This window comes from Sitophilus oryzae, unplaced genomic scaffold (genome assembly GCF_002938485.1).
Source record: "Sitophilus oryzae breed Bouriz unplaced genomic scaffold, Soryzae_2.0 scaffold_1962_pilon_pilon, whole genome shotgun sequence".
NCBI lineage: Eukaryota > Metazoa > Arthropoda > Insecta > Coleoptera > Curculionidae > Sitophilus > Sitophilus oryzae.
The window spans coordinates 61,462-78,020 of record NW_022146682.1 but is presented as its reverse complement, the minus strand read 5'-3'; the positions used below and the strand labels follow the sequence as shown (position 1 = coordinate 78,020).

General features: G+C 32.9%; 1 protein-coding gene across 1 annotated transcript in view; it reads right to left on the bottom strand.

Moving 5' to 3' along the window:
- Nucleotides 1–16,559, bottom strand: part of LOC115883589 (protein spaetzle 5-like) — a 62,786-nt gene continuing 46,227 nt past the window's right edge. The window contains 5 exon segments of the mRNA XM_030901945.1: nt 1–689; nt 6,306–6,575; nt 13,008–13,236; nt 16,027–16,090; nt 16,093–16,234. Coding sequence (XP_030757805.1) covers nt 521–689; nt 6,306–6,575; nt 13,008–13,236; nt 16,027–16,090; nt 16,093–16,234 — 874 coding nt within the window. The 3' untranslated portion in view covers nt 1–520.

Genomic DNA, 16,559 nt, shown 5'->3' with positions numbered 1-16,559 from the left:
TGAAACTGTAAACAAACATGCAATTAACTTCTAAGGGTATAGAGATGAAGCAGAATGATTAAAACATTAAGTTATTCTGATATTTCTTCAGTTCACATTTTAATTCGTTCTTTGGTAAGTTAAGGTAAATTCTACAAATAAATTACGATTCTATTTTAAAACAGTCACCTTAGAAGTTTAGAACACCTAGTACGCTATTATTTATCTATTTGACAAATTTTTTATATATACAGTGTGCACAAAAAAACGCTACTAAGTGAGTAAAAATTGAATCTATAGGTACTAATAATAATTATGACTAGTTTGTAGAGTTTATGTGATAAACGTCTAGTTGAGAATCGTATTACTAATATACTTTAGTACATATTAACCTATAAAAATATACAATCATACGAGGCAGTGATAGAAATAGTCGAAAACTCTCGTCGTTGAAATCCTTTTGGATGCGTTGGTTATTTTTTGGCATCTTCAAGCGCGATTTAACTTAATACTGGACCAAATCGATGGTATGGGGAGCGTCTTAAGTGTTGGAGATCGTGCATATGCAGCAGCTGGGAAACCAGAAGGTGTCACTGTATAAATCGTTTCCGGATCCTTCCAGTGCAATTAACCTTTTTTGGACGTACTTTTGCTCGCATCTGGAAGAGTAACCCTGAGGTAGCTGACATAGTCCGCCGCAGTTGGTATCACTGAAAAATATGACTATTTTAGAATGTTACAAAACAAATAGATTGCTGTCGTCTATATAGTATTATAGGTAGCAAGTTATAAGCTTCGTTCAGAACCTCAAAATTAGTGGAATAAATCAATGGTTTCAATTAGCGTGAAATTTGTTCTTCTAATATCAATGTAAGCATTCACAACGTCAAAATTAGTGGTAGTAATCTTCAATTAGTGGAAAAAAGTTAAAACTTAACACCACTAATTACTCTTCAAAAGTTGCGAGGAATATCGGCCTTTGATTAATAGCCAATTCAAGAGAAATTGCGGTTAGAAATCAAAAAGTTTATTGTTTATTCAATTGTTTTTGGTCACCTCATTTCACCGGAAATCATGACAGCTTTTGATTTTTAAATGAACCTAGGTTTATTTCTACTTTATTCGATGAAAAGACACTCTGAATAGATTGACATATCATATGTCAACTTTTGACATTTTGTAAAAAGTATATCTTAAATTTCAATCTAGAGAGCTATGGTAATTAGCGTAACTAGCAATTCCTCATGGGGGGGCCTGGAGTTTGCCCAGGGGGGGGGCTAGTGCTTTGTTTTTTCAAAAATGCAGAATAAGTTAAAAACACATTTTTGAATAAAACGTTTACATGAATTTCTCTATCAATAAATTTCATAGACTTGGTGATCAAACCGTGTTCCCATGTTTAGTACAAATTTTCTAAAAATTATGCCCAAATCGTATTTTTAATCATATCTCATTTTTTTTCAAATGGAACGACGGTAGCAAATTTAGAAAGCATTTTTTACGAATAATCTGGTACCACACACTTGGTATTTCGAGTCAAATTGTTGTTATAAACCGCATGTTACAGTTTCAAATAAATCATATGCGAAAAATATCGTGTTGACATATGATATGTCATTCTGTTCAGAGTGTCATTTTCTATCGAAATAAATTAAAAACATACCAGAGGGTGTCATTTAAAAATCAAGTGACCGAAAAACAATTGAATACTACATCAATCAACTTGCTCATGTTATATACTACCAAATCTCGCTTCTTTATCGGAAAATAAAAAGTTATAGGTGTGAACCACTTTTGCGCGCACCCGGTATATAAAGGATTATGTAAAATTAAGCTAAATTTGCAATGGTGAATGTGAATATTCGCGAATGCAAATGCGAATATTCATTACATCATTAGTAAGGTCCGACCGAGACCTCGGTCTCGAAGTTATTCTCGGCTAAAATCAGATCGAGATCTCGGTCTCATTTTCGGCATAAAAAGGCCGAGATTATCGGCAACTGGGATTATCGATCACGGCAAACTGCTCATGATCGTCAAATTAGCTTATTTTTGATCGTATCGCTCCACCTATCTATGCGTGGATGAATGGAATACTCATCCGAAGTCGAAAAAAAGAATAGATATCATATCTGATCCATATATGATCTGATCGAATCACGAAGGGGATTTCCTGAACGGCTGAAGAATCGCCTTCATATTTCTATGCGTAAACAATAAACGAAATGTTAGATATTAGTGCATAGCTATTAGTACCTATTAATTTTATAGTATTAAATCCAAATAAAACCGTTTCTGCATGAAAATAACGTTTTTATTACATTATTATCAGATACTTTTTCATATATTGAATAAAATAATTTTTTCATAAAATTGCATTTGTCTCGGTCTCGATCTAGGTCTCAGTCAAGACTAAAAATCTAGGTTCGGTCGGACCTTAATCATTATAGTTTTAACTGCTATTATTACTTTAGAGTTGTGAATCTCTAGTATTCATTTAAATCTTTTTTTATGTTAACAAAAAACGACTCATATTTCGCCGTCCGCAACTTGCTACTTTTGGCGTGGAAATCTATATACAGAGGGTGTTCCATTTTCGTGTTTTATGGGGTTCCTCCGTTTCAAGGTTTATGAGTTTCATTCTTGAACTATAACTCAAAATTTTGTTTTTGGGGCTGGATAATTCTGTATCTATTTTTATTTTATTTGTCTGTTATGAGCATTTTCAAGAAATGTATTGTGTGTTACAGAACAAGTGTGAAAAAAAATATCTATACCTATGTGGCGGATTCATCTCTCCAAAAAAAGTCCTTTATGGGTATTTCGCCACTGCACTGCAATTCAAATGTGGTTGTTTTTGATTTACAATATGATCAAAATATGATCGAAAAAACGGCCAACCCAAACCAAATTACAATCGACGATAATTTTAGCGAGGTCAAGCAAGACGTAATTACTAGCTTGAAACAATAAGAACTTGTTTAATTTAAAAAAAAAAATGTTATTTTAAAATGATGTATGCTTTAACAAATTGTCCCTGGAAACGATCTATTAATTTTAATCTTTCTATAATTAGTGCTAATTTTTAACAAGTTTTATGTGTCATCTCTTTAGTAAATGACGTCTAGATTGACCTTCGCCAAAAATATTATCTATTGTCATTCTCCAGCTGTCTTTGACGCTGCTTTTTCGATCATAGGGTATATAAATTAAACCGCAACGTATGTTTCAAAAGATCGGAATAGAGATTTGTAGGTGGATTTTCAATTTAATAACGTGGATGAAATTAAGATAAGTACCTGTGTAAGTACTTAACATATTTCTTTTACCTTGTATGAGAAACTAATTAAATATGGAACAAAAAGGAGAAAATTAATATGTAATCAGCAGAAAATATCTTTACATCGGTGTAATTTTTCCTTAAACAAAAGTACTATTGTTTTTAAAAATTGAATGGCACCAGATGCTTTGTTTTTTTATTAGTTTGTAATAAAATCAAATTTCCGGCAAATTATCTATGCAGCCTCATTACCTTCGTTAATAAAGTCCGTTATGCCATGTTATTTAATTTCGTTTGATTCTTGTGGAGATGAGTGTGTATTGCTGCTGCACTTTCAACGAATTGCAAATTCATAATTTTGTAGGCCAAACTATTTGTTCATTGCTTATTTTTATTTATTAACGAAGCGAATGTTTCGCGTCATAGGCCGGCGGTAACAAAATTCACCTCTCCTTCACATTTGTGCTAATATTCGCACATAGCGGTAACAAATTCATTATTTATTTTTTCACAGGACATTTTTTAACAAATTCGCCTCTCTTTTTAGTACAAAGCTTGTTAGTATCTATTGTATCTGTTCTGTGGTATCTACACGGTTAAATAAAATCAGGGTAGGATAGGGGTTGCAAGCTGATTTTCCTTATACTACTCTACCGATCCTACAAACGCATATCAAATTCTATTGAAATCGGTTCATGAGAAGATTGTCAAAAACGCGTTGCAAGATTTGACTGATAGACAAATGTGAATTTAAATTAAAGCTTGTAAAAACGGATATGAAAAAAAAAATATTTTTTTTAATGTAATTTGTATCTCTTACCCAATTTCATTCCTAACTTATCTTTATTTCTTATATCTTTGAAATTTTCATGGTTAAATCGTATAAAATCGTATATTTTTTAAAAACTCTATTAATCTTTCAGTGGCAGACATCCTTGCTTCGCAAGGAAAACGATAGAAAACGCGGCTGGTTGCGAAATAAATAAAATTCGCTGCAGTTTCGTTGTCAAATTTGGCGAATTATTCGCGCGAATGTGTGCATTCCTTACAACAGAAAGCACAATACATATGAAGGGTCCAAGGGAGAAACATGACACCTAAGCGTCATTTTATTAATTTTACAGAAGAGTCAGAAAACGCTTCAGAATGTAATAATATAGTAAAACTACTATACCTGTAATAATGAAATTGCAATCAATTGACTGGCTCGTGAAGAATCTGGCCGCTAAGGGTGCCCCAAAATTAAGGGAATCTAACCTGGGGAACCAGACCAACTACGGTCACTCGAGGATATTGCCAGTGATAGGGAAAATCATGGTGAATACGAGTTTACATCTGCTAGACCAGAAAATACTATATGCTCACCAAAGATGATTTTGGAGAAAAGATAAGGATTCACATCCCGACAAGAGAAGAATGGGAAAGTAACCGAGTAATGAACACTCAAGAGATAGCAGTCTACACAGATGCTTCCGCAACTTCAGGAGGCACAGGTATAGGCATCTTCTCAGAGGAACTAGACATCCAACGACCTTTAAGGCTATCGGATGGCTGTAATGTTCTACAAGCAGAGGTTTACGCCATAAATGACGCGGCTAGTTGTATACGAGAGAAAATTGATAGACCAATAGGGGATATCGTGACAGCTTGGGCGCTTTAGAAGCATCACCATGCAATCAGTGAGATCAAAACTGTGATGGACTGCCGGGAAGCACTGTCGTGGCTGCGTCAAGGCGGGGCGGGGCATACTCTGTGCTGGGTGCCAGGCCACAGCAATGTGGTGGGCAATCAAGAAGAAGACAGACTCACCAAAGAGGGGGCCAGGGGTGAGGCCGTGGCAGATGACCCACCACTTGTGACGATCAAAACACTGAAGGAAGCTATAGGAACTACCATCAAGGCCAAGCAGCAAGAGACGTGGCAACATCGTGAGGACTGCGCTACAGCTCGAAGACTATGGCCAGTGATAGATAACAAAACAACTACTAGAGCACATAAGAACCTAGTACGCTAGGCCTAGTGAAGGTGTCATCACTGGAAACTGCCACACGGGGGTAAACCTCGTGAGATTTCCAACGACGACTACTGCAGAGAGTGCGTAGGCGAAGAAGAGACCATAGAGCACCCGCTGTACTACTGTCCGGCACTGGAATACCGACGATTTAAAACTTTAGGGCAAGGTTTTTCGGAGGGACTAGAGGAAGCAGCAGAAGCCAACATCAACGACATCGGGAACTTGAACTTGACTCTTATAAATAGCTGGAAGTGCTTTAACGAAAAGAAAGAATGAGAGAAATGTTTGGTACAACAATAAGAGGGGTATCGCAGCAGGACCAAGGCCTCCAAGTGAGGGATCAAACATGATCCCAAACCCCAGCAACCTAACCTAACCTATACCTGTAATAATCATCTTTTATGTAAGTTTACTAATTACAGTAACAGGAAATGAAATAAACACTAAACTTTAAAAATAAAAAAATAAAAATTATGAAAACACCAAACAAACTAAAAACATGTTTTCAAAATACACTTAGATATGAGGCAATGTAGATCTTCAAGGAAAAAGGAACAAGAAACTTTCGGGAACAGTTATATTAACACACAGGTGTATTAACTTGACCAGAGTGTTATACAGACTGGAGAGAAAGTTCACTGCTTGGCATAACGTTAAAAATCAAAACTCTAAGGGCGGGTATTATGCTGACCGCTTGTGCTGTTTTCGTTGTAATTTAAAAAAATATTTCGAATCCTGTAATACTAATGTTTTCTTTACCTGCAAAATAAAACGCTAACTCATCACAATACACCAAAATATCTTACTTTTACACTGAACGCGTGTTTGGCTAACCATGTTAGCATCATCAGCAGATGATTAAAGTAGAAAAAACAACAGATTTTTAATCATCTGCTGATGATGCTAACATGGTTAGCGAAACGCGCGTTCAGTGCAAAAGTAAAGTGTTTTGGTCTATTGTGGTGAATTAGTGTTTTATTTTGCTCTTGTAACACGAAAGGGTTCCAACCCCTCAACTCTAATTTTATATACCTGCAAACTTCGCTTTTCACCAACTGGGTGTATTGCTGATTCGATTCTGGCATATTGACAACGTACATCCAGTTGCCTTTGCTGTTTAAAGCTGCCCGCGGCATGATGAAACTGGAACGACTTCGGCACAGCGGTTGGCCGGTGATCGTCGATTGCCTTTTTCTTCGAATCAAACTGGTACTGTTTTGAGTTCGGTACTCGTTTTCTTGGTACTTTAACGATGCCGTTAAGTATCTTCTTTTTCGCAGTGATCGTTTCTGTCGTTCGCTCCTGTTGGTGAAAAACATTCAATGTAAATTAGTATAGTTATATATGAGTAGAAACATTTGGAGAAAATTGAATTTAAAACAAATACTTTCATAATACATATAATTTAATAATAAATTAATATAAAGTATGTCACAGGGAAGTCTCATCTGTCATAAAGTCAGTCAGGGAAAATTTTGACAGGCGAAATAAAAAAAAATAACACAATTTTTTATTTTATTTCGAACGTCATGAAAGTATTAAGTAAAGCAATTTTACGCCTAATGAACGGATGCATGGAAATGCAATACATTTAAAAACTGCATCATTGTGTAACCAATCGAAGTCTTTAAATTCAACCAATAAAATTAATATCGTATCATTGTATCGTCGGATAACAGATGCATGTAAATGAAGCTTAAAGCTTGATTTTCATGCATCCGTTATACGTTGATACGATGGTCCGACGGTGCTCTGATTGGTCATAGCGTTTTCGCGCCACTTTTCATCCGTAAATATTTTACTTCAGCCCGTCAACGGACCCGTTCATACGATAATGGACGTTTTGACACTTTTTTGACAAATTTAATCTAACCTTAATAAAAATATAGTAAAATAGCAAAATCGTTATCGAAACGAAAATATAAAATAACACCAACGTATATCCGATAAACGGAGGCATGAAATGCAATAAATTTAAAACTGCGTTATTTTCTAACCAATCAAAGTCTTTAAATTCTACCAATAAAATTAATATCGTATCAACGTATCGTCGGACAACGGACATGAAAATTAAGTTTAAAGCTTGAGTTTCATGATCTGTTGTCCGACGATATGATGATACGATATTATTTTATTGGTTGATGAAGGCTTCGATTGGTTAACCGTTTCTAACCAATCGAAGTATTTAAATTCAACCAATAAAATTAATATCGTATCAACGTGTCGTCGGATAACGGATGCATGAAAATTAAGCTTAAGTCGACAAAATAATTTAAATCAAAATAATTACCATCACGTCAAGACAGCCAAAATTCAATTTTTAATGTTAATATAAATTTTTTTGTATTACCGATTGGCCGATGTCGTTCTTACCTATAGGTATAGTATCCCTAAGAATATATAAACAAGGATAGCATTAATTTATTGTAGATACAAGTGAGACTAAAATGACATAAAATAAAACATTGAAATTTCGGTATAACTACAAACAAAAAAAATATGTTTTTTATAAAATTTGACCGATTTTGTAGCATATACTTTTAAAGGCTTTTATGTATCCATTACAGGTAGGGTTCCCAACCGTCCCGGTTTGGCCGGGATTAACCAGGAATCAGAAAGTTTGTCCCGGCGAAAGTTTTGCCTTGGTCGGGACCTAAAAATCACATTTACACATAATATATTTTATTTTCTAATATTTAATGTCTTGCTTCAATTATTTAAAAGCTTAAAAATAATTGTCCCGTAATCGCCGATGCTCAAGTTGGGAACCCTAATTACAGGTTAGATATTTTTACTACATGTATACCTGTAATTTCTTGTTTATCTCTGCAATTACAAATCTCAGTCGGGTTAATTAGTCATATACACAAATATATTCTATTTTAATTGAGGAAATAAGTTCGCAATCAAAAATACTTACTAAAATTAATAATATGTTTATATATGTCAAAAAATATATGAGCGGAACCAATTGATTCTTGTTACACATTTTTAAAAAGTTTTTTTCAATCTACCTAATAGTATATGCTTTGTTAAATAAAATATGGTGTATTTTCGTATTGTCTATTTGTTACTGTTCCTTCCTGCTGCAGTATGAAAAAAATATTGCGATAATTGCAAACAAAGTTGCAATTTAAATAATATAATGCATAAAAAAGGATTAACAATTTGTCGCTACATGTTTTATGTTTGTTATGATATGTTAATCAATTACTTCTACTGCCAGCGATAAATAATTTTATGCGTTTTATGTGCATAAATTTACTGCTTGTAATAAGTTCACTTAGACAGCTGCATAATAATTTTATTATTATAACTATTTTATGTAATAAATCCTTATTTATAATATTAGTTAAATTATGATTTGTATCTACTTAAAATGTATTTGTTACCAGACCATATATGTAAAACAGACCATATACAAAAAGACTAGCCCATATATAAAAGGACTGAAGCATAGACTTAAAATATTTTATTTTATATCTAAACTGTAATGGATACATAAAAGCCTTTAAAAGTATATACTACAAAATCGGTCAAATTTTATAAAAAACATATTTTTGTTTGTAGTTATGCCGAAATTTCATTGTTTTATTTTATGTTGTTTTAGTCTCATGTGTAAGCAGCTTGTTTTTCCATAAACGGAAATTTAAAGAACAAAAAAAACAAAAGAAAATTAACCAACATAGATACGGCCTAGACCGTATACTTACGGTCTGTTTTCACATGTGGTCTATAATATACCGGGTGCGTCTCAAAGTGGCTCACCCCTATAGCTTTTTATTTCTTTTTAGTTAAAAACGAGATTTGGTATGTTAGTATGTGGCATAAATTAGGATTGAGATTTATTCAGTTGTTTTCGGTTACTATACCTGTTTCACCGGAAATGACCACAACTTTTAATTTTTAAATTACACCCCGGTATTTTTTTACTTTATTCGATAGAAAAAATGACACTCTGAATAGAATGGCCAAATCATATGTCAACTTTGACATACGGTCTGCATATATATGGTTTATTTGAAATCTAACTTGCTGTTCGTAACAAAAAAAAAAAAAATTTGACTTGAAATACTGTGTAGTATCAAATTATTCGTAAAAAATGCTTTTTCCAAATATAATGAGCCACCCTCGTTCCATTTTGAAAAATCGATATATGATTAAAATACGATTTGAGCATTTTCTAACTGTCCAGGACAAGACACTAAAAACATTACACGATCAAATCTATTTTTCCAAGACTCCTTTGTGAAGGATTGGTGTGTTTTTAACATAGTCATGGCACTCTAGATTGAATTTTAAAATACAATTTTTTATTAAAAAAAAAAAAAAAAAAATGACATATGATATGTCATTCTATTTAGAATGTCATATTTAATAAAGTAAAAATAGCGAGGGTGCCATTTGAAAATCAGAAGTTGTAGTAATTTCCGGTGAAAGAGGAAGTGACCAAAACAATTGAATACACCCAATCAATCCTAATTTATGTCATATACTAACATACCAAATTTCGTTTTTTTATCTGAAAAATAAAGAAATTAAAAAAGTTATAGGGTGAGCCACTTTGAAACGCACCCGGTATATAAAATTTATTTAGATCTTGAGTATTATTATATTTAAGCTTTTTTTGTGTTTTTTAGCGCCGAAAATAATTTACTTCAACTTGAAAGCAGGTTGATCATGACTTGGATTAACATATAGGATTCTTTTTTATTCCGGTGATGCGTTCCTGTGGGGTAATATATCAACTATACAGGGTGATCCACGGCCACAGTACAGGGTGATTTTTTTAAAATTTATATTTTTGTCTAAAGGCACCTACTCCATCTGTCTAAATTATTTTCCGCCTAATACTAAAAGTGGTAGCATCTTGGTTACTTTAAATAGAACACCCGGTATTTTTTACAGTTTTTAAAACTACTTTTATATCTCATAATTTTTCTATTATACTAACCTACACCTATCTCTAATAGTTTTCGAGATAAAAATAAAACATGTAAAATTGACAAAAGCATTATCTTGAATAAGCATTCGTTAAATCAAAAATTCAAAATAGTGAAAGCTAAAATTTGGTTTAGAACTTAGGTGTTGATATATTTGATTTGTCTAAATCAACTGATTGATATCAAACAGGGCATCAAAAAAATATTGATATCCGTTTGTTATAAAATCGCTGAAATCTTTGGTATTTTCAACTCTTTTGGTATTTTTTATAATTCAACTCTGTGTACAGGGTGTCCCAGTTCAAACGAAACAAGGCAATTTAAAGGCATTTCTGGTGTGAAACACGTCAACTTTATTTTCGTAGGGGAAGTAAGATGCGACTATTTTGGAAGCTCCTAATTCAAACTCCACGCAGGGGTGACATACAAAGTAGTGGATGTGAATTATTAGATATCAAAGTAGTTTACAAAAATGTAATAATATACCGGGTGTTCCATTTAAAATAAGAGACCTGCTGCTACTTTTGTATGTAAAAGTATATGAGGAATGTCATCGCATCGTCATTTCCAAGTCAACTGGATACCGCTTTTATTTGATCACACGGTATAAAAAGTAAAATATACAAATACCAACAAAAATAATCTTAACTTGTTCAACGCTTTGTGGTATTAATATAGAGGGACACTTGAACGTATCTCTAAAGCTCTTAATATCTCTGAAGCTTTAAAGCAATATTTAAAAAATAACTTTATTTTCGGTTTTAGCATAAATATCCCCACTATAACCCATAATACCCAAAATAGTAAGGATTTGTTGATTTTATTTAGGATAAATTTTGTCTGTTGCCCAGTGTTATTAAGTCACAAAATATGCTGGTAAGTTTTGATTGCGCTATTCGAGATGACCTGTATATTTCGTTGCGATTTGTTGCAGGTTGGATATAATGAACTTATGTAATATTGAGTTTTTGAAACCCAATTATCCTTAGGTGGATGTATAAAATATTACTAATGCCATTAGGGAAAGTCACGTTGTTGTCTTTAGCGTCACGTTTTTATGATTAAAAGAAATATAGTTTCCTTCTACAGATCAATGACCCAACAATTTACTATAACATTTTAATAAATATATTTTATTATAAATTTATTTTGATATTCTAATTAAATATTAGCTAAACTTAATTCCTTTAAAATATTTTTATATTTTTGATTTTAAAATTGATAGATATACCAAGGTGTTTCACTATTTATACAGGGTGAGTCTTAAATAAGTGGAAATATTTTTAGGGGTGTATATTTCGACCAGAAACACGATTATGAGGTTTTGTTCGCCAAAAAATTTTTGGAAATTATGTTAGTTTTAGTTAAAACACGATTTCTTGATAATACGGCAACCTAGGTAGTAGATTAAATTTACAAAAACCTAGAAAAGATCCAGTTATTTTGGATTTACGTATTTCAAAACTGTAAAGAGAGAATATGTTTGTTTTATCGAGCCCTGGAAATATTTGCACTTATTTAACTAACTAATCTAGTATTTATTTTCAGTATATAAATTTGATATATTCGATGAAAATATCAGCGAAAAAATTAGTTAATTTTTTTTTTTTGGCTTTAATATTAAGTATATATTTTTTTCTCTTGTTAAATTGAAAAATGGAACAAATTATTTTGCTCCTCTATGGCCGTACCATTCTTTTTTTGAAGCAACTCACGACACTTTTAACCACCCTGTAACTTCGTTGTGAATAAAACAATACTCTTAATATTTAGTGACCAAGAGGACATACTATAGCTGATTATATTGTCAATATACATATCTATGATTATACCTCATAGTTTATGAATTATCGTTGTCAAATTTCTTTAATTTTGACGGTGAGCGATTATCAAAATTCTAAGGTACTTGTAGTTTTTCATAAACCTAAATTTGAATTTTAGGTAGCTTAAGCTTATAACGGAAGAAAAAGATGAAAATCTCGAAATATCCTTATGCATTAAAAATTAGGAGTCTAGCCGCTACCGTTAACTGGCTTTCTAGTTGGCAATAAGTTAGAAAACTAGAATTAATCAATTTTATATTACTGATTTTATTTTTGTATATCAATGTATAACAATAATAATTCAAAGTTTATTTTTTTTTTTTTTTTGTTCTTTTATATATAATTTCCAAGATATTACCGAAAAAATAGGAGGATGACATACGAAAGTCTCCCAACGCAATTTTTCCACAGCAAAAAGTTGTGAGATCTTATGTAAAACCAAGTCAGGTTATTTTATTTTGTTTCTGATGGAAGCATCTATTCAATAATTTTGTTATAATTGTTAGCATCAATATTAGACATCTTCATTTCTGTATTGCGTGTTGTAGATGTCTAATATTGATACTTAATCTCCATATATAAAAATGCTAATGTTTATCTGTGTCGTCTCTGTTGAAGTGACGACATGCTCTAGAAAGTTGCTTTTTTACTAAAAGACAGCTAATTGGCTCTTCTAAAAACTGTCGTCGCCGGATTTGTTATTTTTCATTTCATTTAAAAAAAAAAAATAAAAAATATTTTTCTTGATTTTACAGCGTCGTGGTGGATGCGCCAGGCTTCAACTAGTAATTTATAAAGAAACTGTTGAATAGGTGCTACCATAAAAACTAAATAAAATAAACTAACTTGATAATAACATGAGATCTCACAACATTTTGCAGTGAGAGAATTGCGTTGCGAGACCACAGGCGAGACTTTTATATATTCTATGTTTTTGATGGGATATACGGGATAAGTTATTTTGTTACCTTTTCCATATTCCGTTGACATGACCATACAATCCTGGTGTTAAAAATCCCGGCGATGGGTAACCCGTATTATAGGAAGTAGCTTTGTCTGGTTGGGGAAAGCTGGAGTACTTGTAAGTCAGGAAAGTTCCATCCTTGTTGTATTTGGGTTCGTAGCCGTTCAATCCGTTCGTATAGTTCTGTTGTGGTGCTTGTTGTTGATAAACATTTGGGGGAATATAATATCCACCTGAAATAAACATCCATCAAAGATATTTCGAATGTGATAATAAATAAAGCTTGCATACGCAACGCAGAGCAATGAGATTTTTGATTGTCCGGAGCGCGGAAGAGACATAATAGTCTAAGAGCTGGCCACATAAACCTTATAATCGTTACATAGCTAATTTTTCTTGTGTTTTTTGACGCCTTTTGTGTAGCCATTATGAAATAGTCGTCTGCCAGCGCGATCCCTGGGCTTAAAGCGGGGGCGGCCATTCGAGAGGGTGAAATGTTTACACTAAAAATAGTATAAGGTACACTAGTTATAATCGCGAAAATAACTCTGAATTGTTCGTCAAAGAATTGCCTTTTTAGCGGTATATATGACTTCTATTTTGTCACATACGGTTTTTGACAATTTCCAAAATATTGTAGAAGCACATTTAGTCGTTATGGTAAAAACTCAATTTATATAGATCCTGAAAAGTAATACAGCGACCTAATGACTATTTAACTATCAAATGTAATTGCTGTAATTTTTAATGTATTTGTAAAAATATATTTTTTAGAACATATTTTAAACATCGCAGCTCCCCTAAAAATGTCAATTTGGAGGCAACTTGAAAATGTAATAATACATAGGATTTCATTCAGTAACACTAAATCTGTATTTCTTTTTTTAGGCAGACGTGGTGTGAGGAAGTTCAACGTGTAAAGAAATTATTTTTGTAAATGTATGAAATTACTATCATGTCAATGAAGAGAAAACATGAATTAGTTGATGCTGCAGTTGACCCAGTGGTGGCTCCGTTTGTATGGGACCTGTGTTTGTTATGCCGGAAAAATTCAAACGAACGTTTAATCATCCCAAAATGTGAAGGTTATATATCAAATCCTCTACTCTGGATATGACTTCTGTAACTAATGTTTGAAAGCTACTTTACAGTTATATCTTGAGTGTGCTTCATGTGTGCGATTTTAAAACGGAAATCAAAGTTTCGTCTTCCGAAAAAAGCTGTACTTTATTTACTTATTCATCAAAAATTAGCAGGCTAGAACATTGCTTTTTAGCAGGTACAAAACCGCTGTATTACTTTTCGAAATCTATAAATTACATTGCTGCCCTAACAACTTATAGCTGTGCAAGGCTACATTGTTTTGGCAGATTTTAGCAACTGTTTGCGATAAAATAGAAGATATATACCGTGCTGGCAACTCGTACTTTTGGGTCGGTACTTACATGTGTGGAAGTAAATCGCATAGGGATCTTGTTAAGTCGGAGGAGAGAAATGTGACGATGTGCTGTTGCGGCGTTGCCGGTACGCCTTTCCTATCAGGTAGTTTTTCTCACAATCGCAAAGCTCTTATTTTTAAACGACTCTTCGAAAAGATAACTAGATAAAATCATTAGATATGTTTCTGAGCATCTGAAATGGAATTATAAGGATATCGTTAAGGTGTCCATTTTTTTTATAATGATAAAACGTCAGTAATCGCGATAATTTAAAAACTCAACATTTTAACACCTAACACGCTATAACTTAAGAACCACTTTAGATATTGAAACTTTTTTTATTTTGAAGATCGGATCTTTTACAATAAAGAAAAAATCGATAAGGTTGTTGTTTTCCATTCAAAAATTTTAAACAACCCATCCATTTACTTTTAGTGCATAGCGATTTTCAGCAATCGTGTACCTTTTTTATTTATAAACATTTTCACATACTGTCTGTCAAGAAAATATAGCAGAAATGTTGTTTTTTTAAAAAATTACAATTTGTAATAGATTTTGAGATGTCTATTCATTTTGAATTCAGAGTTCTAATAGCGCGAACACTGTCGAACACCGACTCAATTCCAGTTATTTTTAACAAAAATGCAAGTGTTTCTAACTTGCACTTAAACATTTTCAAGCTAAAGGGAAAATTACAACGATTCCTTAATAAATAAACAAAGTATAAGTATAAGTATCGCGAGACGTAATTAAATCGTGAAGCTGAACGCATGATGTACACCTTACCCTAGAACTTTAAGTACTGACAGAGGTACTGATTAGGTCGACCGGTGGACTGCGCCAAATCTGCTATATCCCCTTTCACGTCTGTGCGCAGTCTCTCGGTTTATTTCTTACATTTGGCAACGTGTTTACTGTTCTCTCTTTGTTCAGTACATTATAAACGCATTGTACTCTCCTTACATATGGAAATCTCGACCCAAGACTAACCTTTGCCAGTCCTTAGTATACCGTTGTATAGGTAATTTTTTTGCGAAGAAAAAAGTATAGAACACATTTTTAGCTATATATAGCGAATTTCAAGTTATTTAGAAAAATCTGACGAAAAAATGAAATGAAAAAACATTTTTTTAAGTAACAAATATTTTTGTTATTATAAACGTAAATAATTTTGTGAAATATACCATTAAAAAGCGCGTTTCCTCCTCTTTTATAATCACTAACAACATTTGTTAATATCGAAAAGTAAAACTGACTTATAGCGAGAAATATAGAAGCGTGTCTAAAAGTTTTGGCGGCCATTTTGATTACGTCATCAAGACCGCTAGAGGGCCAGAAAAATTTGTGTCCCGAGCTTTTTAGAACATACCCCATTATATTGATACTATGACAATTTATAACAAAATTGTTTCATAGGTACTTCCATTGAAAGTAAATAAAACAAACTGACTTGTTCTTTCATGAGATCTCATCGCAACTTTTTTTAATGGAAGAATTGCGTTGCGAGACTTGGCATTTTTTACATTCTATATTTTCGATGGGATATCTTATAGTAATTAACAATAAAACAAACACCTTTATTACCTTGTTCAGGAAACACTTGCGTGGGCTTCGGTATATAGACCGGTTCGGGGTAATGGTAGCCGTCGCTCCGAGGTCTGGCAACGTCGGTGGGCCGTACACTGTGCTCGGGGGCGGATAATAGAATGCGGAGAATTCGTCTTTGGCCTCGTCTATGATCAAGTTCTTGTGATTGAACTGCCATTTCTGTATCAAATGGTATATCAGCTGGCTGGAATGGTATAATTAGATTATACCTAATAGTAAATAAAACTGAACTTTGCAACATGACTCCCTCAAACCATTTTAGCAACATTTTTAGTTAGTAAAGGAGTAAAGAAAAAAGGTTTTCTGATAAAAATATAGAGATTATTTTCATATTAGGTGTTCATCTACATTTGTTAACTATGAGTATAGGTAATTATTAATTTTTTATAATAGATTATTTAAATGTTTGTGAGATATGCCATTGTATTATTATTATTATGAATTTCAAGAAGAGAAATATTGACAAACAAACTAATGAGATTTTTGAATGTCCGGTGTGCGGAGCGTGA